Source organism: Sparus aurata, chromosome 21 (assembly GCF_900880675.1).
Source record: "Sparus aurata chromosome 21, fSpaAur1.1, whole genome shotgun sequence".
Taxonomy (NCBI): Eukaryota; Metazoa; Chordata; class Actinopteri; order Spariformes; family Sparidae; genus Sparus; species Sparus aurata.
Genome location: NC_044207.1, coordinates 30,213,128 through 30,231,765, shown reverse-complemented (window position 1 = coordinate 30,231,765; position 18,638 = coordinate 30,213,128). Strand labels below are relative to the sequence as shown.

The 18,638-nt window shown below is 42.3% G+C and overlaps 3 protein-coding genes across 7 annotated transcripts; 1 reads left to right on the top strand and 2 right to left on the bottom strand.

The window, feature by feature from the left end:
• Positions 1–7,610: 7,610 nt before the first annotated feature.
• LOC115572186 (tripartite motif-containing protein 16-like) lies at positions 7,611–10,376 on the bottom strand. Of its 3 annotated transcripts, XR_003982038.1 has the most exons (3): positions 10,296–10,376; positions 8,008–9,772; positions 7,611–7,925 (listed from the first exon to the last, which is right to left on the bottom strand). XR_003982038.1 is itself a non-coding variant. In XM_030402017.1 (2 exons), the coding sequence occupies exon 2, from the start codon at positions 9,736–9,738 to the stop codon at positions 8,080–8,082; it is 1,659 nt and encodes a 552-aa protein (XP_030257877.1). In that variant the 5' UTR covers positions 9,739–9,772; positions 10,296–10,376; the 3' UTR covers positions 7,611–8,079. The 3 variants fall into 3 exon arrangements, 2 of the variants coding, with proteins under 2 accessions (XP_030257877.1, XP_030257878.1); XM_030402017.1 differs by having other exon boundaries at positions 7,611–9,772; XM_030402018.1 differs by lacking the exon at positions 10,296–10,376 and adding an exon at positions 10,059–10,150 and having other exon boundaries at positions 7,611–9,772.
• A 1,267-nt stretch (positions 10,377–11,643) lies between these two features.
• On the bottom strand, positions 11,644–14,962 carry LOC115572116 (tripartite motif-containing protein 16-like protein). Of its 3 annotated transcripts, none has more exons than XR_003982025.1 (3): positions 14,800–14,962; positions 14,308–14,654; positions 11,644–12,995 (listed from the first exon to the last, which is right to left on the bottom strand). XR_003982025.1 is itself a non-coding variant. In XM_030401933.1 (2 exons), the coding sequence occupies exon 2, from the start codon at positions 12,816–12,818 to the stop codon at positions 12,084–12,086; it is 735 nt and encodes a 244-aa protein (XP_030257793.1). In that variant the 5' UTR covers positions 12,819–12,995; positions 14,424–14,666; the 3' UTR covers positions 11,644–12,083. The 3 variants fall into 3 exon arrangements, 1 of the variants encoding a protein (XP_030257793.1); XR_003982024.1 differs by having other exon boundaries at positions 14,424–14,654; XM_030401933.1 differs by lacking the exon at positions 14,800–14,962 and having other exon boundaries at positions 14,424–14,666.
• Positions 14,963–15,197: 235 nt separating this feature from the next.
• On the top strand, positions 15,198–17,420 carry LOC115572115 (tripartite motif-containing protein 16-like). The gene has a single exon (XM_030401931.1). The coding sequence runs from the start codon at positions 15,474–15,476 to the stop codon at positions 16,746–16,748; it is 1,275 nt and encodes a 424-aa protein (XP_030257791.1). The 5' UTR covers positions 15,198–15,473; the 3' UTR covers positions 16,749–17,420.
• The last annotated feature ends 1,218 nt before the right edge of the window (positions 17,421–18,638 follow it).

Here is an 18,638-nt window from a genome sequence, read left to right as displayed (position 1 = left end):
TTTCTGTGTTGTCCCGCCCTGCTGTGCTGTGATTGGCTAGTAGTCTCTACGCGTCCTTGTGATTGGAAGCTAAGGTGAGAGCATGGGTCGAGTCGGTGACTTCAAGCCAATCAGAGCACTGTAGGACACAGTAGGGCGGGACTAGGCGACTGAAGCAATCGATCTCAGGCTTTCAGATTCAGACCTGTTTGTAGATCAAAGAGAACAAATAAGCTATGAAGCGAAAAAAAAAATATTTACTCGTTTTCAGCATTTTGATCATTTGTTAAACTGTTTAGAAACAATCTTTATGGTTTCAGGGGGTTTGGAGACGGCTCGCTTGTTGTCAGTGTTACTGATTTGTCAAGCAAATTGATCAAAGTTTTTATTAATTACAGCAGTTCCAGTACAATGATCCTCCATGAAATACAAATAATAACTGCTGAGAAAAAAAAAATTAAGCTCCAATAAGTAAGCTCCTGTTTTTTTTAAGACTGTAATTTCAATGCATTTAAACAAGTCATACAGAAAATGAATGTTTGCTCTCAGGAGGCTGAAGGACACAATTTACATGCATGGAGGAGGGGAGACTGGATAGACAGGTTCTAGCCAGTAAAGGTGAGATGACTATGCATTGATGGTAGCACCGAGCCATTGACGATGACCATTAAGAAGCTAATGGAGAATAAAAGAATGCTAAATTGTTTGTAGAACTACAGAAATAGATCTTTCAGTGAAGCTCCTTTTGGTTGAACCAGAAAGTGACGCTCTCCAAAGCCACCAGACTCCATTTGCAGAAACAGCACTTTCATCAATACATCTTCAAACACAAACGTCAAAATAATCTTGGCTTTGAATTTCCAACATTTCAACGATCATCAACTTTGCATTAGTTTGAATAAACCCTCACTGCACGTCATTTGTTGTGAAATCATTGTGTTTCTCTGACCTCCGTCTCATTCCTCTCTGGTTATTTTCACATTTAACACAATGAATTAAGGTTTTATTTTGACCAAACCACAGTTGATAATTGATGAAATAGTTGAAAGAAAACACAAGATAATTTTGGTAAATTTTGCTAGAGTTTAAAATTTAAGGACAATAAAATGTCTGTTTCTGCAAATGGAGTCTGGTATCTTTGGCACCAGGTCTTTTTATAGCATCATGTTGTCAAACAATCAGGATAAAAATCCTGTTTGCAGCTAAATTAACGGAATTGGAAGACGTGAAGAAGGACAGAGGACCTGAGATGGGAGTTTTGATGCCGTTGTATCTGAATTTATAACTGTTACTGCAGTTACACTCTAACGCCCAAGATTTGTCATTAAATCCAAGTGTGCACTCATTCATGGAGCCTGCTCTGCAGATATTCTTGTATACAACTGCCATTATAGTCATCATTTTTGGTTTGTGAGCAAACAGAATCACAATGTAGCCTTCACGTGTCATGCAGGTGCCTTGCGCCCCTGAGGATTGTATGTGGATTGTTTCCTTTGCGCATTTGATGTACTGTAAACATGACAGAGGTTGCACTACGTGCAGAGCGTTTTAACCTCTCTCTTTGTTTCAGGTGATTGTCATTACCCACAGCTTGTGGTAAGTGGTTTCATTTTCACAGCCTTTTCTCCTCTACAGGTGTGCATTATCAAGCTAGTTTAGCGTGCTCAGAGGCCGCTTCCTCCTTTGTTTGTATTATTGTTGATGTCCCCGTTTTAATCCGCTGTCCGCAGCAGGGGGGGGCATGTGTCCCCTTCGTGCGTTTGCGCACAGTGAGTTGGGCTGTTGAGCTTAAATTGGTCATGGGTGGTGCTTTTTTGCCGACCCAGCTTATTGGTAATTAAGTTAATAGGTAGTCCCCTGGCCTCTGTGCGCAGTAGACGGGCTTGTTTAGATTTCTCCCGTTTTTGGGTTATTTTCTGTTGTACATAAACTTAAAGGCGCTGTAGCAGAAATTTTTGTTCGCCCCAAATCCCTGTTTTTTGCAGTGGGTGGGCCGGTTTTTGTTCTCCGGTTGTGTGCAGCCTGGTTTTTGGACTCCCTTTGAGCAGCTATTCATAGCTGTTGGTTACACAGAGAAATGGCCTCTCATGCCTGTCGCTTTTGCTGGGTGTTATGGACCCCCGTGATTGCCATTGTGAGTGTCCCTCCTGTTTGGGCATGGCCCATGTGTTGAAGGATGTTGCTAACCCCTGTTCAGCGGCAGTCGAGCTGCCCAGGGAGGAACGGGCTTGCAGAGCCAGGCGACAAGAACTGTCTGTTGGTGCGGGGGCAGTGCAACCTGACCCTTCCCAGTTGGGTGAGGGGGTGCATGTTTCTAAGACACGCTCCAGGAAGCGTAAACCTGATCGCTCCCCTACCCGTAAGAGAAGACGTGGCTCCTGCGGGAAGCAGGCTGTCCAGCCCTCAGACGACCCGGTGGATGCTCTAGGTGGCCAGGATGGCCAGGGAGACACCCAGCTGCAAATCCTCGCTGCCATACGATGTCTGTCAGGGCAGGGTGGAGGCCCAGTGGCTTGCCATGACAGGCACACCAGGGAAGGGGGGCTTGAGGAGGCCCTCCCCTGATGAGTTGCCCTCTGGTCAGGGGGATGGAGGTGATATTCTGGACATGCGCAGGGCTCGCCTTTTAGGAGTGGTGAACAGTCTGACACTGCTGGGTAAGACAAACAGCTCAGGTCCTCTGCGGTTGAGGGGATGTCCACCCTCAGTCCCGCTGGTGGAGGCGAGTCTTCTGCCATCGACATAATTTCCAAAAATTACAAATGCGGCGAAGATTGTGGGACTCAACATCCCAGTTGTGGCACCTGCTCCAATGGATGGTGTTTGGGCTGGCATTTCATAGTCTCAGCACCCACTCCTGTGGCGGCAGGTTATTTGCAGGAGCTCAGGAAATCATGAACTGCCCCGAGGGGTGCACCGCAACTTAATGCTGGATGCCGGGAGGCTGACGAAGGTCCTGTATGTTCCTGACACCGGCATGGGGGACATGCCCCCGGTGGAGAGGGGGGAGATCGTCTGGTGTGTCGGTCTTACAATGCTGCCACCCGGGCTGCCCACTCTGGCAAAGCGCTAACCATCTTGTTGGCGGCCGTCGGGAGGACAGCTAACCCAGAGGATCAGGACACTATGAGCCTAATAGACTCCACTTTTGTCACTCATGAGGGATGTGGGTGTGGTTATGTCATCCGCCATGATGTCCAGGAGGCAGATTTGGTTGGCGCAGACATCCCTTCCAGAGAACATTAGGAAGGAGCTCATAAACATGCCAATTGTGCCTGCACGTGTTTTTCACTCTGGCTTTCTCCAACACACCCTGAGAGTCAAACAGTCTCACCACACTAGAGACTGTGTGCGGCCTGGACAGCTGGGAAGAAAGGGAGGTTCTTGTAGGGCTGCACCAGCTTGTGTTTCTTTAATGGAGGTACATCATGATGTGGCTGGAGGTGTTTCTCACAGTAAGAGGCCAAACAGACCAGACAGGAGTTTTGGGCTTTCCGTTTCCTCCCAGTGCAGACATCACAGGCCACATCTTCAGGTCCAGCATAGCAGAGATCAGCAGGAGCAGCTTGGAGTCCAGTCTTCTTCAGCTCCTCCACTAAATCTGCTAACATGGTGTTTTTCACCAGGACAGGCCTCGATGTGAAGCTCTGCCTACACTGAGGGCAGCTGTGGGTTTTCTTCTCATCTTCTGTGTCCCAGTGGGATTGAATACAGTTCATGCAGTAGCTGTGTCCACAGGGAATAGTCCCGGATCCTTCAGTAGATCCAAACAGACGGAACAGGAAATCGCTTCCTCTTCCAGCTGAACTCCTTTCTGCGCCATTTCACCTCTGGCTGTGTTTGAGAGTGTTGCTCTCCTGTAAAATGAGAAATACCCATGAGATTAAAGAACTCTGTCATTCATTATTACAAGAATACTTTCTTACATGATATACAAATAAAAACAGCAAAAAGTACTCCACTCAAGTTACAAAAATATTCACAGTATTTACCAGATAATGTAACTTTTACTTTCAATGCAAAATCTAGCTTAATCTCTCCAAACACTCGCTCAGTAGTCACAAAATGGCGGCTACACTCTGTAACAGTTTCAGGTAAACGTTAGTACGTCCAAGTTCTTCTTCTTGATCCTGTATGGCGGTTGACAAACAACTTTTTGGTGCATTACCGCCACCTACTGGTATGGAGTGTGGACTTTATACACTCCATTAAAAAAAACAAAAAAACAAAAACAAAAATAATAATAAACACATTTACATTCTCTACATCTTTTTTGTTCTCCTTAGATACTGAAAGAAAAAGTGATAACACTTCTCCCCAGAACTTCTCTGTAAAAGAACCCGTAAATCATAATTCACCTTAACTTTTTAGAGATTCAGAATCAGTTCCCTTCTCTCAGCATCACATTTTTGACAATAAAGTATAATATGCTCTATAGTTTCTTCTTGCTGACAAAATTCACATCTTCCTGAATGGTGTTTTCCTATTTTAAATAATGTACTGTTTAATCTTGTATGACCAAAGCATAACCTGGATATTATTGTTTCCTCTAATGCCTATTTTTCTTTGAATTCTGTAGAACCACCTTCCTGTTCTCTCTTCTTCCCACTACTCTTGCCACCATTCTTTCAATTTATACTTGATTGTAGCTTTCATTTCCAATTTACTAAAAGGAACTGTGATGTCAGTATGATTCCTTTTTGTAGCTTCCTTTGCACGTATGTCAGCTAATTAATTTCCTTTGATTCCTCTATGTGCTGGTATCCATACAAGTATTACATTTAGTCCCATCATTTGAATTCTATATAATGTTTGCTGCATCTCTATTAGAACATCTGGTCTGCCATCTGACTCGTTATTCTTTAAGCTGATTAATGAAGAACTTGAGTCGGAGCATGTTACTGTTCTCAAAGGACTCACCTCTTTAATCCATTGTAATGCTAACACAATTGCCATCATCTCTCCAGTGCACACTGACAATCCATCACTGATTTGTTTACACATTTTAATGCTGAAATCTGGAACTATAAATGAAATACCACTTTTGTTAACTGAGTTCTTTGAAGCAACTGTATAAATTTGAACACAACTATAAGTTATTTTCGATATATGTCTTTATTTCTTATCGGTGTAAAATGAATTCCTTATCGTTTTTCTTTTTGTCAAGCAAAGTGAGATCTACAATAGGATCTGGAAGTATTCATGGATGTATTACTGAGAGTGGTGCCATTGGACAAATATTTATTTCATTTACTTCTAGTTCTTGTGCTTTCTGCCCAACTATCCATCCAAAACTTTTTGTTTCTCTTCTCTCCTTTTCCCAACATTGTTTCAGTATATCTTGTGTTGGATGATCTTCATTATGACCTTTTAAATTAACCCAGTAATTTAATGATAGCTGTGTTCTACTTAATTCCAGTGGCATTTCTCCCATTTCCACTTGTAGTGCTGATGTTGGGGTTGTTCTGATAGCACCTGAGCATAGTCTCAAAGGCTGATATTGGATATTGTCTAACCTTTTCTGAGATGAGTTTGCTGCAGATCCAAACGCTACACAACCATAATCTAAATACTGATCTGACTAATCCTATATAAATGGTTTTCAGTGATGATGATTAAAATCTCCGCAACAAATAACTTTTCCATCTAAATTTGTTGCCAGTTCCTCCAGTACTTCCAATGCTAGTTTCTTGCAGGGATTGTAAAACTTGACTATTTTGATAAAACCATCTTTTGTCCAAACTTCAATCACTATCATTTCCCACTCTTTTCCTTTATTTAACATTCTATATTGCATTTCCTTTGTTACCAATATTATACAGTCTCCACCATTTCCTTTAATTCCAAAATCTAATACTGTTTTTAGCCAAGTTTCTTGAATGCATATTATTTCTGGTTTATTTCTGAGAACTTTAATAAATCCTTTAAATTCCTGATCATTTGTTATTAAGCTCCTTGTGTTCCATTGCAGAATAATCATTAAGTCTTGTCCCCATGGCCTTCTTCTTTGAGTCTTCTGTTGATTTGTTCCCAGGATAAATCTTTCATATCCATGAATTTTTCAGCTCCTTTCACAACTATCATAATTTTCTGTTTTGCGTTTGACTTGATCTGCACAGTTGATCACATAGGCAACAAACAAAATCAACTTATCCACATCCAGTTCTGTTTTCGTGTTAGCTTGCTCTGTTTGACCTCCTCCTGATCTTGAACTTTGACGGATTGTGTCTGTTGCTCCCATTCCCTTTTGTCCTTGCAGTGTATTTGCTGCTTCAGCATAATTTATGTTGTTAACTATTTTCACTTGTTGAATTTCCACTGCTCTTTTACCGACTTCACAACCCCCATATGACACTCTGTGCTGGCCACCACAATTACAACACTTAGCCTGATTATCTCCACAGTCCTCAAATCTGTGATGCCCATACGTCTGGCAAAAAACTCATACATCCTACCTTTATTTTATCCAAAAGTATCCAGTCCTGGAACTCAAGAAGGACTGATAAACTTTCTTCTCTCTCCCCATTCACTGTTCTTAACAGTCTCTTCAATCCATTCCTTGCTTCGTATTTGTTTTACCTCCTCGCACTCTTCCTGTAACAACCTGCGACCAATCATCAAAATCTACATCATCTTCGTCCCCTACTACTTGTGCAGTCATCCCGATCCAGTCACAAACCAGTTTATGTCAATTACGCCTAAGACTCGTGTCGGTCGTCCGGGCAACACCGAGCGTGTAACTAGTCGATTTCCATTCAAAGCAAATTGCTAAGGCTGTCCCATTTCCTAAACCCTGTCTAATCTCAGCTACAGATTTACCGTTTGGGGAAACCGTGGAGACGTTTTCTTCAGAGATTTTAAGTATTTGTTAAACTGTTTATAAACAATGTTTATGGTTTCAGGGGGAGATGGCTCCCTCGTTGTCAGTGTTACTGAGTCAGTGAGTTGTCAAGTAAGTCAGTTTAATCAAAGTTTTTATTAATTACAACAGTTCCAGTACAATTATCCTCAACGAAATACAATTAATAACTACTGCAAAAAAATAATAGTATAAATATGAAGCTACAATAATATAAGAAAATATAATGAAACTATTTACTTTACATGCATGGAGGAGGGGAAACTGGATTGACAGGTTCTGGCCAGTAAAGGTGAGATGACTATGCATTGATGGTAGCACTGGGCCATTGACGATGATCATTAGAAAACTGATAGAGAATAAAAGAATGCTAAATTGTTTGTAGAACTACAGAGATAGATCTTTCAGCGTGGCTCCTTTTGGTTGAACCAGAAAGAGACGCTCTCCAAAGCCACCAGACTCCATTTGCAGAAACAGCACTTTCATCAAGATATCTTCAAACACAAACTTCAAAATGAAACTCATCAAAATAATCGTGGCTTTGAATTTCCACCATTTCAATGATCATCAACTCTGCATTAGTTTGAATAAACCCTCTGACCCCCCTCCTGTTCCTCTCTGGTTATTTTCAAATCTAACACAATGAATTAAGGTTTTATTTTGGTAATTGATGGAATAGTTGAAAGAAAACACAAGATAATTTTGGTGAATTTAGCTCCTGTAGAGCTTAAATTCAGTGTGTTAAGGACAATAAAATGTCTGTTTCTGCAAATGGAGTCTGGCATCTTTGGGACCAGGTCTTTTTATAGCCACATGTTGTCAAACAATCAGGATAAAATCCTGTTCACAGCTAAATTACTTTACTTTTGAAAGTAAAGTAATTTAGCTGCGAACAGGATTTTACAGGATTTTTACACTTTCTGATCGCGACAGCTGTGATACCTGCAGATCTAAACATAGCTTTAAAAAGTCATCATCAGCAGTGAGCGCCTCCATGGTTAAACAGACACAGGAAGGAGCGCCACCTAAAGACACTCAGACATTTACACAACAACAGATGACAAGATGTCAAAGTACCGCCCACAATGTTTGATTGACAGGTGAAGACACGACACAACAATCAGAGACAAACATGAAGACAGAATAAGTTTAAGAGTACCACCCACAATGTTTGATTGACAGGTGAAGTTAAAACTCTGAATTTAACTCACTGACCCTTAAGTGACTTCTGTCTATTTGACTTAACTGAACTCAGCAGTGGACATAACATAAACATAAATTCCAGCATAGAGAGGCTGAGTGAATGTGGTCTGGACTCTGTGGAGGAGAGTCATGGTTTCAGAGACGCTGTAGAAGGACAGAATACCTGCACTGTGATCCAGGTAAACTCCAATTCTGGAGGACCGAGGACCCAAGACGGAAGTTTGGACTTTGTTGTGGTAAAATTTATAACTGTCATTGTCACAATGTAATGCCCAAGATTTGTCATTTCGTCCAAATCCACTCACACTCCCTGCTCGGCTGATATTCTTGTATGCGACTGCTACTTCAACTCCTCCTCTCCACTCCACCTCCCAGTAACAACGTCCAGTCAGACTCTCTCTACTCAGGACCTGAGACCCGTAAGTGAATCTGTCTGCGTGACAAGAATAAGATTGTGATTTATGTGTTGCTGTTGCTTTTCTGTTCCCCTCAGATAATAACAGATATCTGTATGCTGTGTTTGGATCCAGTGTGAGTTCACGTGAATATCTTAAGAATCCAGCTCTGGTCTCGGGCTCTGGTTGTGGGTTTGGTAGTAAAACATCCACTTGAGTCACTGTCAGTGAGATGTTGGTCCATGTCTCTCTCAGGACGTCCTGTAGTTTGTCTCTGAGCTCTGACACAGCTGCTGTCACATCCTCAAAGTACTTGAGAGGACGGATATTGATGCTGGATGAGTGTGTAGACTCACTGAGTGCTGACAGTGAGGGGTAGTTGTGTAGAAACTGGTTGTGATCCTCTGTGTGTGAGAGCTTCTTCAGCTCAGCGTCTTTCCTCTTCAGCTCAGTGATCTCCTGCTCCAGCTTCTCCTGAAGCTCTTTGACTCGACTCACTTCAGTTTCCTGCTGGGATCTGACCTGCTGCTTCACATCAGAGCGTCTTTTCTTCATAAGACGGATCAGCTTGGAGAAGACCTTCTTACTGCGCACCACTTCTTCATCAGCATAGCAATTAATGGCCTTCACCTCCTGTTGAAGCAGCTTCACATCTTCCTCTCTGTCCTGGATTCTCTGCTGGATGTTGTGTCGACTCCCCTCCAGCACTCTCTGCCTCTCAGTCCTCTCTGCTGCAGCTGACACTGTGTCGTGGCCTTTATGTTCGTCCACAGAGCAGAGATAACAGATACACTGCTGATCAGTACGACAGAACATCTTCATCACCTCATCATGACGAGAGCAGATGTTCTCCTGGAGGTTCTTGTCGGGCTCCACCAGCTTGTGTTTCTTTAATGGAGGTACATCATGATGTGGTTGGAGGTGCTTCCCACAGTAAGAGGCCAAACAGACCAGACAGGAGTTGTGGGCTTTCCGTTTCCTCCCAGTGCAGACATCACAAGCCACATCTTCAGGTCCAGCATAGCAGAGATCAGCAGGAGCAGCTTGGAGTCCAGTCTTCTTCAGCTCCTCCACCAAAAATGCCAACATGGTGTTTTTCACCAGGACAGGCCTCGGTGTGAAGCTCTGCCTACACTGAGGGCAGCTGTGGACTTTCTTCACATCCTCTGTGTCCCAGTGGGATTTAATACAGTTCTTGCAGTAGCTGTGTCCACAGGGAATAGTCACCGGATCCTTCAGTAGATCCAAACAGATGGAACAGGAAATCGCTTCCTCTTCCAGCTGAACTCCTTTCTGCGCCATTTCACCTCTGGCTGTGTTTGAGAGTGTTGGTCCCCTGAAAAATGAGAAATCCCCATGACTACTTGTTGCTATTTTTATTTGTGTATCTGTAAGAAAGTATTCTTGTAATAATGTACGACACAGCCCTGCTGGGAAAAACCAGCATAGACTAGCACCACCAGCACTGGTGACCAGTCACTGGCACTTTTGGTGTTAGTCTAGGCTGGTTTTTCCAGCAGGGCTGTGTCATACACTATTACAAGAATACTTTCTTACAGATATACAAATAAAAACAGCAAAAAGTACTCCACTCAAGTTACAAAAGTATTCACAGTATTTACCACAGAATGTTACTTTACTCTCATCACAAAAACCAGCTTAATCTCTCCAAACACCCGCTCAGTAGGCACAAAATGGCAGCTATCCTCGGTAACAGTTTCAGGTAAACATACGGACACACACATACACACTCTCTAATCTAAATCGTCCCCTTAATGTAACACTAACCTCGTTTTAACACCATTCAACATGTTAACAAGTTAGTACATTCAAGTTAACGCTGTTTCTCCACAACATACCTGACGAACGTCAAGAAACACTCACAGAGAGAGTGGAGACGTTTTCTTCAGCAGAGCTTAAATATGCCGCAACTTTCTGTGTTGTTCCGTGTTTTCCCGCCCTGCTGTGCTGTGATTGGCTGGTAGTCTCTAAGCGTCCTTGTGATAGGAAGCTAAGGTGAGAGCATGGGTCATGGGAGCCAATCAGAGCACTGTAGGACACAGTAGGGCGGGACTAGGAGGCAGAAGCAATCGATCTCAGGCTTTCAGATTCAGACCTGTTTATAGATCTATAGAAGAGAACAAATTAAAATTATAGCAAAAATTTAAACATTTACTCGTTTCCAGCATTTGGATAATTTTTAAAACTATTTATAAACTGTTTTTATGGTTGTCAGCGTTACCGAGTTGTCGAGCAAATCAGTTTGATCAAACTTTTTTATTGATTACAGCAGTTCCAGTACAATTATCCTCCATGAAAAACAAATAATAACTGCTGTAAAAAAGAAAAAAAAATGAAGCTCCAATAATTTAAGAAAGTGTAATGAAACTACGTTATTTGATTGTTGTTGTTGTTGTTTTAAGAATGTAATTTCAATGCATTTAAACAAATCATACAGAAAATGAATGTTTGCTCTCAACAGGCTGAAAGACACAATTTACATGCATGGAGGAGGGGAGACTGGATAGACAGGTTCTGGCCAGTAAAGGTGAGATGACTATGCATTGATGGTAGCACTGAGCCATTGACGATGACCATTAAGAAGCTAATGGAGAATAAAAGAATGCTAAATTGTTTGTAGAATTAGAATTTTGCTCCTGCTGAATTTCCACTATTTCAACGATCTCAACTCTGCATGAGTTTGAATAAACCCTCTGACCTCCCTCCTGTTCCTCTCTGGTTATTTTCACATCTAACACAATGAATTAAGGTTTTATTTTGGTAATTGATGGAATAGTTGAAACAAAACACAAGATAATGTTGGTGAATTTAGCTCCTGTAGAGTTTGAACTCAGTGTGTTTAATGACAATAAAATGTCTGTTTCTGCAAATGGAGTCTGGTATCTTCGGCACCAGGTCTTTTTATAGCCACATGTTGTCAAACAACATGTGGCTATAAAGTGACCTGGTGCCAAAGAAACCAGGTCAAATTAACGCTATGAGAAGACATAAAGACATAAAACACAATGTGTTTCCTGTGATTAAAGCACTTGTTTCTAACAGTTTCTAAAAGCCATCTGGCCTAATAATCATGTTTCAGATGTCTAATGAGTTGATAGCTCCACCAAACAGAGACTCGCCCTCTAAACTTCTCTGACGACTTCATTTCAATAACAATTCAAGTGAACACAAAGAATAAAACATCCGTCGCAGGACACATGAAACTTTTATTCAGTATATTTTACTGATAACTGCTCTGTACTTTTCTTGAAACAGGATTTTGCATGCAAAACATTTGTTGTCTTGTCGATGACTTTTCTTCAGTTATGGATCTGAGTATCTCACCCACGTCTGGTCATGATTAGACCCTCCAATGGTGGACATGTAAGAAATATCACATTTACAGAGATGTTAGTTATGAAGGGTACAGAGAATAAAGCAAGAAACAATACGACAAAATAACAAAACAGAGAGATAACTGCAGTCTGAAAAAGATGAAGCTGCAGCTTTTTATTCCTCCCCTGAATGAAAACACAGTCAAACACTTTCTGATTGCGACAGCTGTGATACCTGCAGATCTAAACACGCCTTTAAAAACAGGGATTTATGTCTGTTTGAAAAAACTTAAACAGCTTACAAGCTGTCATCTACTTCAGCTCACAGAACTCAGCAGTGGCTCCATTATAACCACTAAACCAGAGTCCAGCATAGAGAGGCTGAGTGAATGTGGTCTGGACTCTGTGGAGGAGAGTCATGGTTTCAGAGACGCTGTAGAAGGACAGAATACCTGCACTGTGATCCAGGTACACTCCAACTCTGAAGGACAGAGGACCTGAGACGGGAGTTTTGATGCCGTTGTGTCTGAATTTATAACTATTACTGCAGTTACACTCTAACGCCCAAGACTTGTTGTTAAATCCAAGTGCACACTCGTTCATGGAGCCTGCTCTGCTGATATTCTTGTATGCGACTGCCATTATAACTCTTTTCCTGCTCCACTCCACCTCCCAGTAACAACGTCCAGTCAGACTCTCTCTACTCAGGATCTGCCGCCATCGAATGAATCTGTCTGGGTGATCAGAATAAGACTGTTCGTCTCTCATTAAAGTTGCTTTTCTGTTCCCCTCAGACAATAGCAGCTGTGTGTTTACTGTGTTTGGATCCAGTGTGACTTCATGTGAATATTTTAAGAAGTCCGCTCTGGTCCTGGGCTCTGGATGTGTCAGTAAAACACCCACTTGAGTTTCAGTCAGTGAGATGGCCTCCACCTCCTGTTGAAGCAGCTTCACATCTTCCTCTCTGTCCTGGATTCTCTGCTGGATGTTGTGTCGACTCCCCTCCAGCTCTCTCTGTCTCTCAGTCCTCTCTGCTGCCGCTGACATTGTGTTGTGCTTTATGTTCGTCCACAGAGCAAAGATAACAGTGGGTTTTAATAGTGTCCACAGGGAACAGACGACGTGTCCTCCAGGAGACTCAGACAGATGGAACAGAAGAAGTCCAGCTGAAGTCCTCTCTGCGACAGTTCACCTCTCAGAGGAGCTGTGAGAGCATGATTCCCCCTAAAAAAGAGATCATGAGAGTGATACGGTGAAGTCTCCTCACAAAAAGACCCTAATTTATATATTTATTTCATTCAAAAGTATAAAGAATAAACATCACAAGTTGTACAGAGTACTCCAAAGTTGAGCTGGGCCGATTATCAAGGCCGATATTCTGTCACACTCGAAGCCTATTAACACTAAATAATATGAATCTGCAAAGCAATTAAATGTGTCAAAATTATATTCAAGTAAATTTAACTTTTTTTTTCTCACTGCAAATGAATATCTGTCCCATGTATCAGTTTTCAGTCTCCTTGACTTCTAATAATCAGTATAATTTTCTGGCAAAGACTTAACTTATAAACATAGGCGGCGGGTGGGTCTGACGTTTGGGAAGGCTGCCTGATCACACAGCGCAAGGATGAAACTGCTTTTCATTAAATATAACCTGTAATTAACTATATGCAATAGTCTCAGAAAGAATAAATAATACAATAACGACTTTTTAAAGTTCTCTGCAGAAAATGAACGTTTTTGTTTCCCGAAATCCCTTTTGGGATATTCTGGCAGGATGGGCTGAGAAGGACCATTGTCTTTCTCTCCCAGGTCGGTGCAAGTTAGACTACCGGGACCTGCACCAGCGCCTGTGACTGAGCTCTGGACGGCCTGGCTGCATCCTCTCCCGGCAGGTGTCTGCATATCGACGCCCAGCAGCAGCCAGTCCATCACTCGCAGCAGCTGCAGCGGGTGGATTCCGGTCAGTGTTGCTGGCCGCTTCTGAAATATTTTCATTTGGTTTTTCCTTCTGTTTTAAAAAGGATAGGATATCCATGTTGGATTTCAAAAATCACGCGCCAAAGTGACAGCGGGTGTTGACTGGCTCTTTTTAACTGTCACCATGGCAACGCGTTCTCATATTTGTCAACATTGTGACAGCTGCAGCGACAACCTCACACACACTGAGGCTGTGCTGCAGCTGCGGCCCGTTCATGATAGGAAATCAGCCTTCCCTAGCCTCCATTACCCGCCGCCCATGCTTATAAACCCGATTGTTGATTTACACATTGACACTGATGCATCATGTAATCTGAGAACTAGTAACTAAAGTTATTACATTAATGCAGTGGAAGTGCCAGAAAATGGAAATAGGCCTACTCAAATTAAAGTATCTCAAAATTGTATTTGAGTACAGAACTTGAGTAAAAGTACTTTACTGTAGCCTAATTTTCACTCAGTTAACTGTCAAGAAGAAAATCAGCACATTAAAATGTCACAAAAGTCACTTCAGCGCATGAAACATGCACAAATAGAAATAGTGAAAAAAACGTACCCTAATGTGTGTACTTTGACACAAAATGACGGCGTAGGTACAGGTAAGATTCAGGTAACGAGCGGGTTTCACGCACTTATGTCCGTCAATCTCGACTAAATTGAAGTCTGACTTACTCAAAACGTCACACTGACTTTGTGTTGACACGTCGGCAAACTGTCACCGTCACGTTGAGTCTGTTAAAGACCCGCAACATACCTGAGACGGTAGAGAAAGAGTCGCAGCTGTGGTCAGAATATGTTCACAACTTCATCACAAGCAGCGCTCTGCAGACACACGGGCGAAGACAGGAGCAATCGATCTCAGGTCGTCAGATCAAGACCACGCCGCAGATCACAGATAGACAACTGTAAATAATCAAGTAAGCATAAAATAAACACACTTTGAGCATTATAACCAGTTATTTTACAGTTTGAAAGATTCTGTGTCAACAGTCAATCCCGTGAATGTTAGTTTTGAATGTATATATTCTTTTAAGCCACATGAACTCACCGTGTTAATAGTGAAGACGTGTACAAACCCTCCTCTCTGTGTGGTAGTCAACTTTAAGTTTCATTTTCTGAGAACTGAAACAAAACCTGAGTTTCTTTGGTTGCTGATCATTTGTTCATCTTCACAGAAACAGACTTGTCACCTCCTGCTGTGTCACATGTTGGTCACACCCATCTGCACACATAGAAATCAGTGAGGAGAGTGGAAACAAGAATATATGTGCATTGTGCACAGATTGAAGTGGAGCTGGTCCACAAACAATATAAAAAGGAAAGAGGAATAAAAACACGACAGTTTTCCTCCTGAAACACCACAAAGTTCAGAGCAGAACAGCTTTTGTCAGCCAGTTGCTGCAGAGGAATTACAGAGTTTTCTGTCACTTGTTGCTTTTGATGGACTATAAATGTGTCTTTCCACATGTCTTCCTGCAGTGAACATCACAGCAGGTTAACAAGTGAACTGTGAAAACTGATGCAGGACACAAGAGGGCGTCGTCATCCTGCTGACCAGAGAGTAAACACACAGCATCTCTCTCAAACCTCCTCATCCTGGAATGAAGCACAGCACCCTCCCCTTCAGATCAGCTGTTTGAAAGTGGGTGTAACCATGAAGAGAGAGAGCTGATGAGCCCCGTTCACTGCAGAAACAGACAGTCATTGTGACTCAGAGGTGAGATGGCGCAGCAAAACAATCAGCTGGACCAAGCAAAATTCTGCTGTTCTGTCTGTTTGGATCTACTGAAGGATCCGGTGGCTATTCCCTGTGGACACAGCTACTGCATGAACTGTATTCAAAGCTACTGGGACACAGAGGATGAGAAGAAAACCCACAGCTGCCCTCAGTGTAGGCAGAGCTTCACACCGAGGCCTGTCCTGGTGAAAAACACCATGTTAGAAGATTTAGTGGAGGAGCTGAAGAAGACTGGACTCCAAGCTGCTCCTGCTGATCACTGCTTTGCTGGACCTGAAGATGTGGCCTGTGATGTCTGCACTGGGAGGAAACTGAGAGCTGTCAAGTCCTGTCTGGTCTGTTTGGCCTCTTACTGTGAGAAACATCTTCAGCCTCATCATGATGTACCTCCATTAAAGAAACACAAGCTGGTGGAGCCGTCAGAGAAGCTCCAGAAGAACATCTGCTCTTGTCCTAGTGAGGGGTTGAAGATTTTCTGCCGTACTGATCAGCAGTGTACCGGTTATATCTGCCCAGTGGACGAACATAAAGGCCACGACACAGTGTCAGCTGCAGCAGAGAGGACTGAGAGGCAGAGAGAGCTGGAGGGGAGTCGACACAACATCCAGCAGAGAATCCAGGACAGAGAGGAAGATGTGAAGCTGCTTCAACAGGAGGTGGTGGAAAAGGTGGATGTTTTACTGTCAAACCCACAAGCAGAGCCTGAGACCAGAGCAGAATTCTTAAGATATTCACGCGAAATCACACTGGATCCAAACACAGCACCCAAAAAGCTGTTATTATCTGAGGGGAACAGAAAAGTAACATACATCCGTGAACATCAGTCTTATTCTGATCATCCAGACAGATTCACTTACTGGTGTCAGGTCCTGAGTAGAGAGAGTCTGACTGGACGTTGTTACTGGGAGGTAGAGTGGGGAGGAAGAAGAGCAAGAGGAGTTGATGTAGCAGTCGCATACAAAAATATCAGCAGAGCAGGGACTGAATCTCATTTTGGACAAAATGACAAATCTTGGTCATTAGATTGTTACAATGACAGTTATTTCTTTTATCACAACAATGTCCACACTCGTGTCTCAGGTCCTCGGTCCTCCAGAGTTGGAGTGTACCTGGATCACAGTGCAGGTATTCTGTCCTTCTACAGCGTCTCTGAAACCAACACTCTCATCCACAGAGTCGAGACCACATTCACTCAGCCTCTCTATGCTGGACTTTTGGTTGCCTATAGAACAACTGCTGAGTTCTGTAACCTCAAATAGACAGAAGTCATTTAAGGGACAGTGAGTTAAATTCTGAGTTTTAACTCTTAAACTTATTCTATCTTCATGTTCGTAGCTGATTGTTGTGTGGGGTCTTCACCTGTCAATCAAACATTGTGGGCGGTACTTTGACATCTTGTCATCTGTTGTTGTGTAAATGTCTGAGTGTGTTTAGGTGGCGCTCCTTCCTGTGTCTGTTTAACCATGGAGGCTCTCACTGCTCATGATGACTTTTGTTCAGCTGAACTGACATTTGTCTGCATGAAGATATAAACTTCTCTGTGCTCTAAATGTGTGTTGAATATTTGTACTGATGTGTTTGCATGTTGTTGTTTCTCTTCCACTGCATGAGTCTAAAGAGAGAAAGCAGCAGAGCTTCATTTATCCTACAGATTTAGTTCTCATCACTCTGTACAGTTTTAAATTCATCTAGAATCACATTTACATTTATTTGTTTGGCAGAACAAAAGCTGTTGTGTTCCGATCGTCACACAAATTCAATAATATGTGAGGAAGATCATTTATCATGTTCTTGTACGTAGCTGAGATTCAAACAAACTGATTGTGTGGATGAAGTGAAATCATTGAACAAGAGTCATTGAACAGACTTTACTGATGGGACGTGTGAACAAACTGAAGCTTTACATCATGAATAAACCAACATGAACAAAGTCTTTTCTTGTCGTCTTCATTCCAGAGTCTCACACAGAGCTGATGGAGAACATGTGACACTAATATGAGAGTATAACTGAGTATAACTGAACTATATGACTTTTCCTCCTGAAACACCACAAAGTTCACAGTTCATGTTCAGAGCTGAAGCCGTCAGAAAATCATCAAGTGAATAAATTATTCTTCACATTTGGTTACAAGTATTTCCACGTTGTTGAATCATAATTCTAGAAGTCAGAGAACTTAAAAACCCTCAAATGTCACATTCCTAAATACTATTTACAAGCTGAGAGCTGATGTGAATAATATCTGTAAAGGTGAAACTCTTCTCTCCCATCTTTCCCATGTGACCTGAATGCAGCATCAGTGTTCCAGGCTGTGACTCCTGTGAACAAAGTGACACAGTGTGATGTTCCATATATTTAAATGTGTCTTTACTGATGTTGTTTGAAGCTGCCAAAGGCTCAGTGAAGTTTCCACATGTCTTCCTGCAGTGAACATCACAGCAGGTTAACAAGTGAACTGTGATAACTGATGCAGGACACAAGAGGGCGCCGTCATCCTGCTGACCAGAGATGTAGTGGAGGTTAAAGCAGCTCCACTCAATTTGTCTGCAGCTTTTAGTTAAAGGAGATGTATTCTGCTAATTTTCAGGCTCATATCTTTATTTCAGGTGTCTTTCAGAAGACGTTTACAGGCTTTAATGTCCAAACAACAGATTATTTCTCTCACTCTGTCCACTGACGCTGTCTGAATGTTCAGCTCACACAGACTTCCACCTGCTGAATTTCAGGTTGACCACTTTGTGTTTGAAGATTTTATTCCAAACTTCACTTTTCTTTACGAGTAACAGTCACATTTGAATCATTTTAAGGTAAAGATGGAGTCAGATGAATCAGTTCTCACTAACTGTCGGCTCCTCTGCTGGAGGTTCGCCTTACAGGGACGACCACTTGAAATCCAGCATGTCAAAGGAAAAGGACGATTTAATCTCTGATTGTTTGTTCGCGTGTGGTCACTGATTAAACAAGTTGTTGTTTTGTTTGTGAAAAGTAATTCACTCTGTGCACGGAAAGAAAATGTGGTAAAGGTTTGTGTTGGACTGAGGCCCGGTGCCGGTGCTGCTGTCCACTGGATGTTCTGGACATTATATGATTTTGAGGCCTGTTCAAACATCTTGATCCATTTGGTTTCTGTAGGCAACATTTTCCTTCTGAG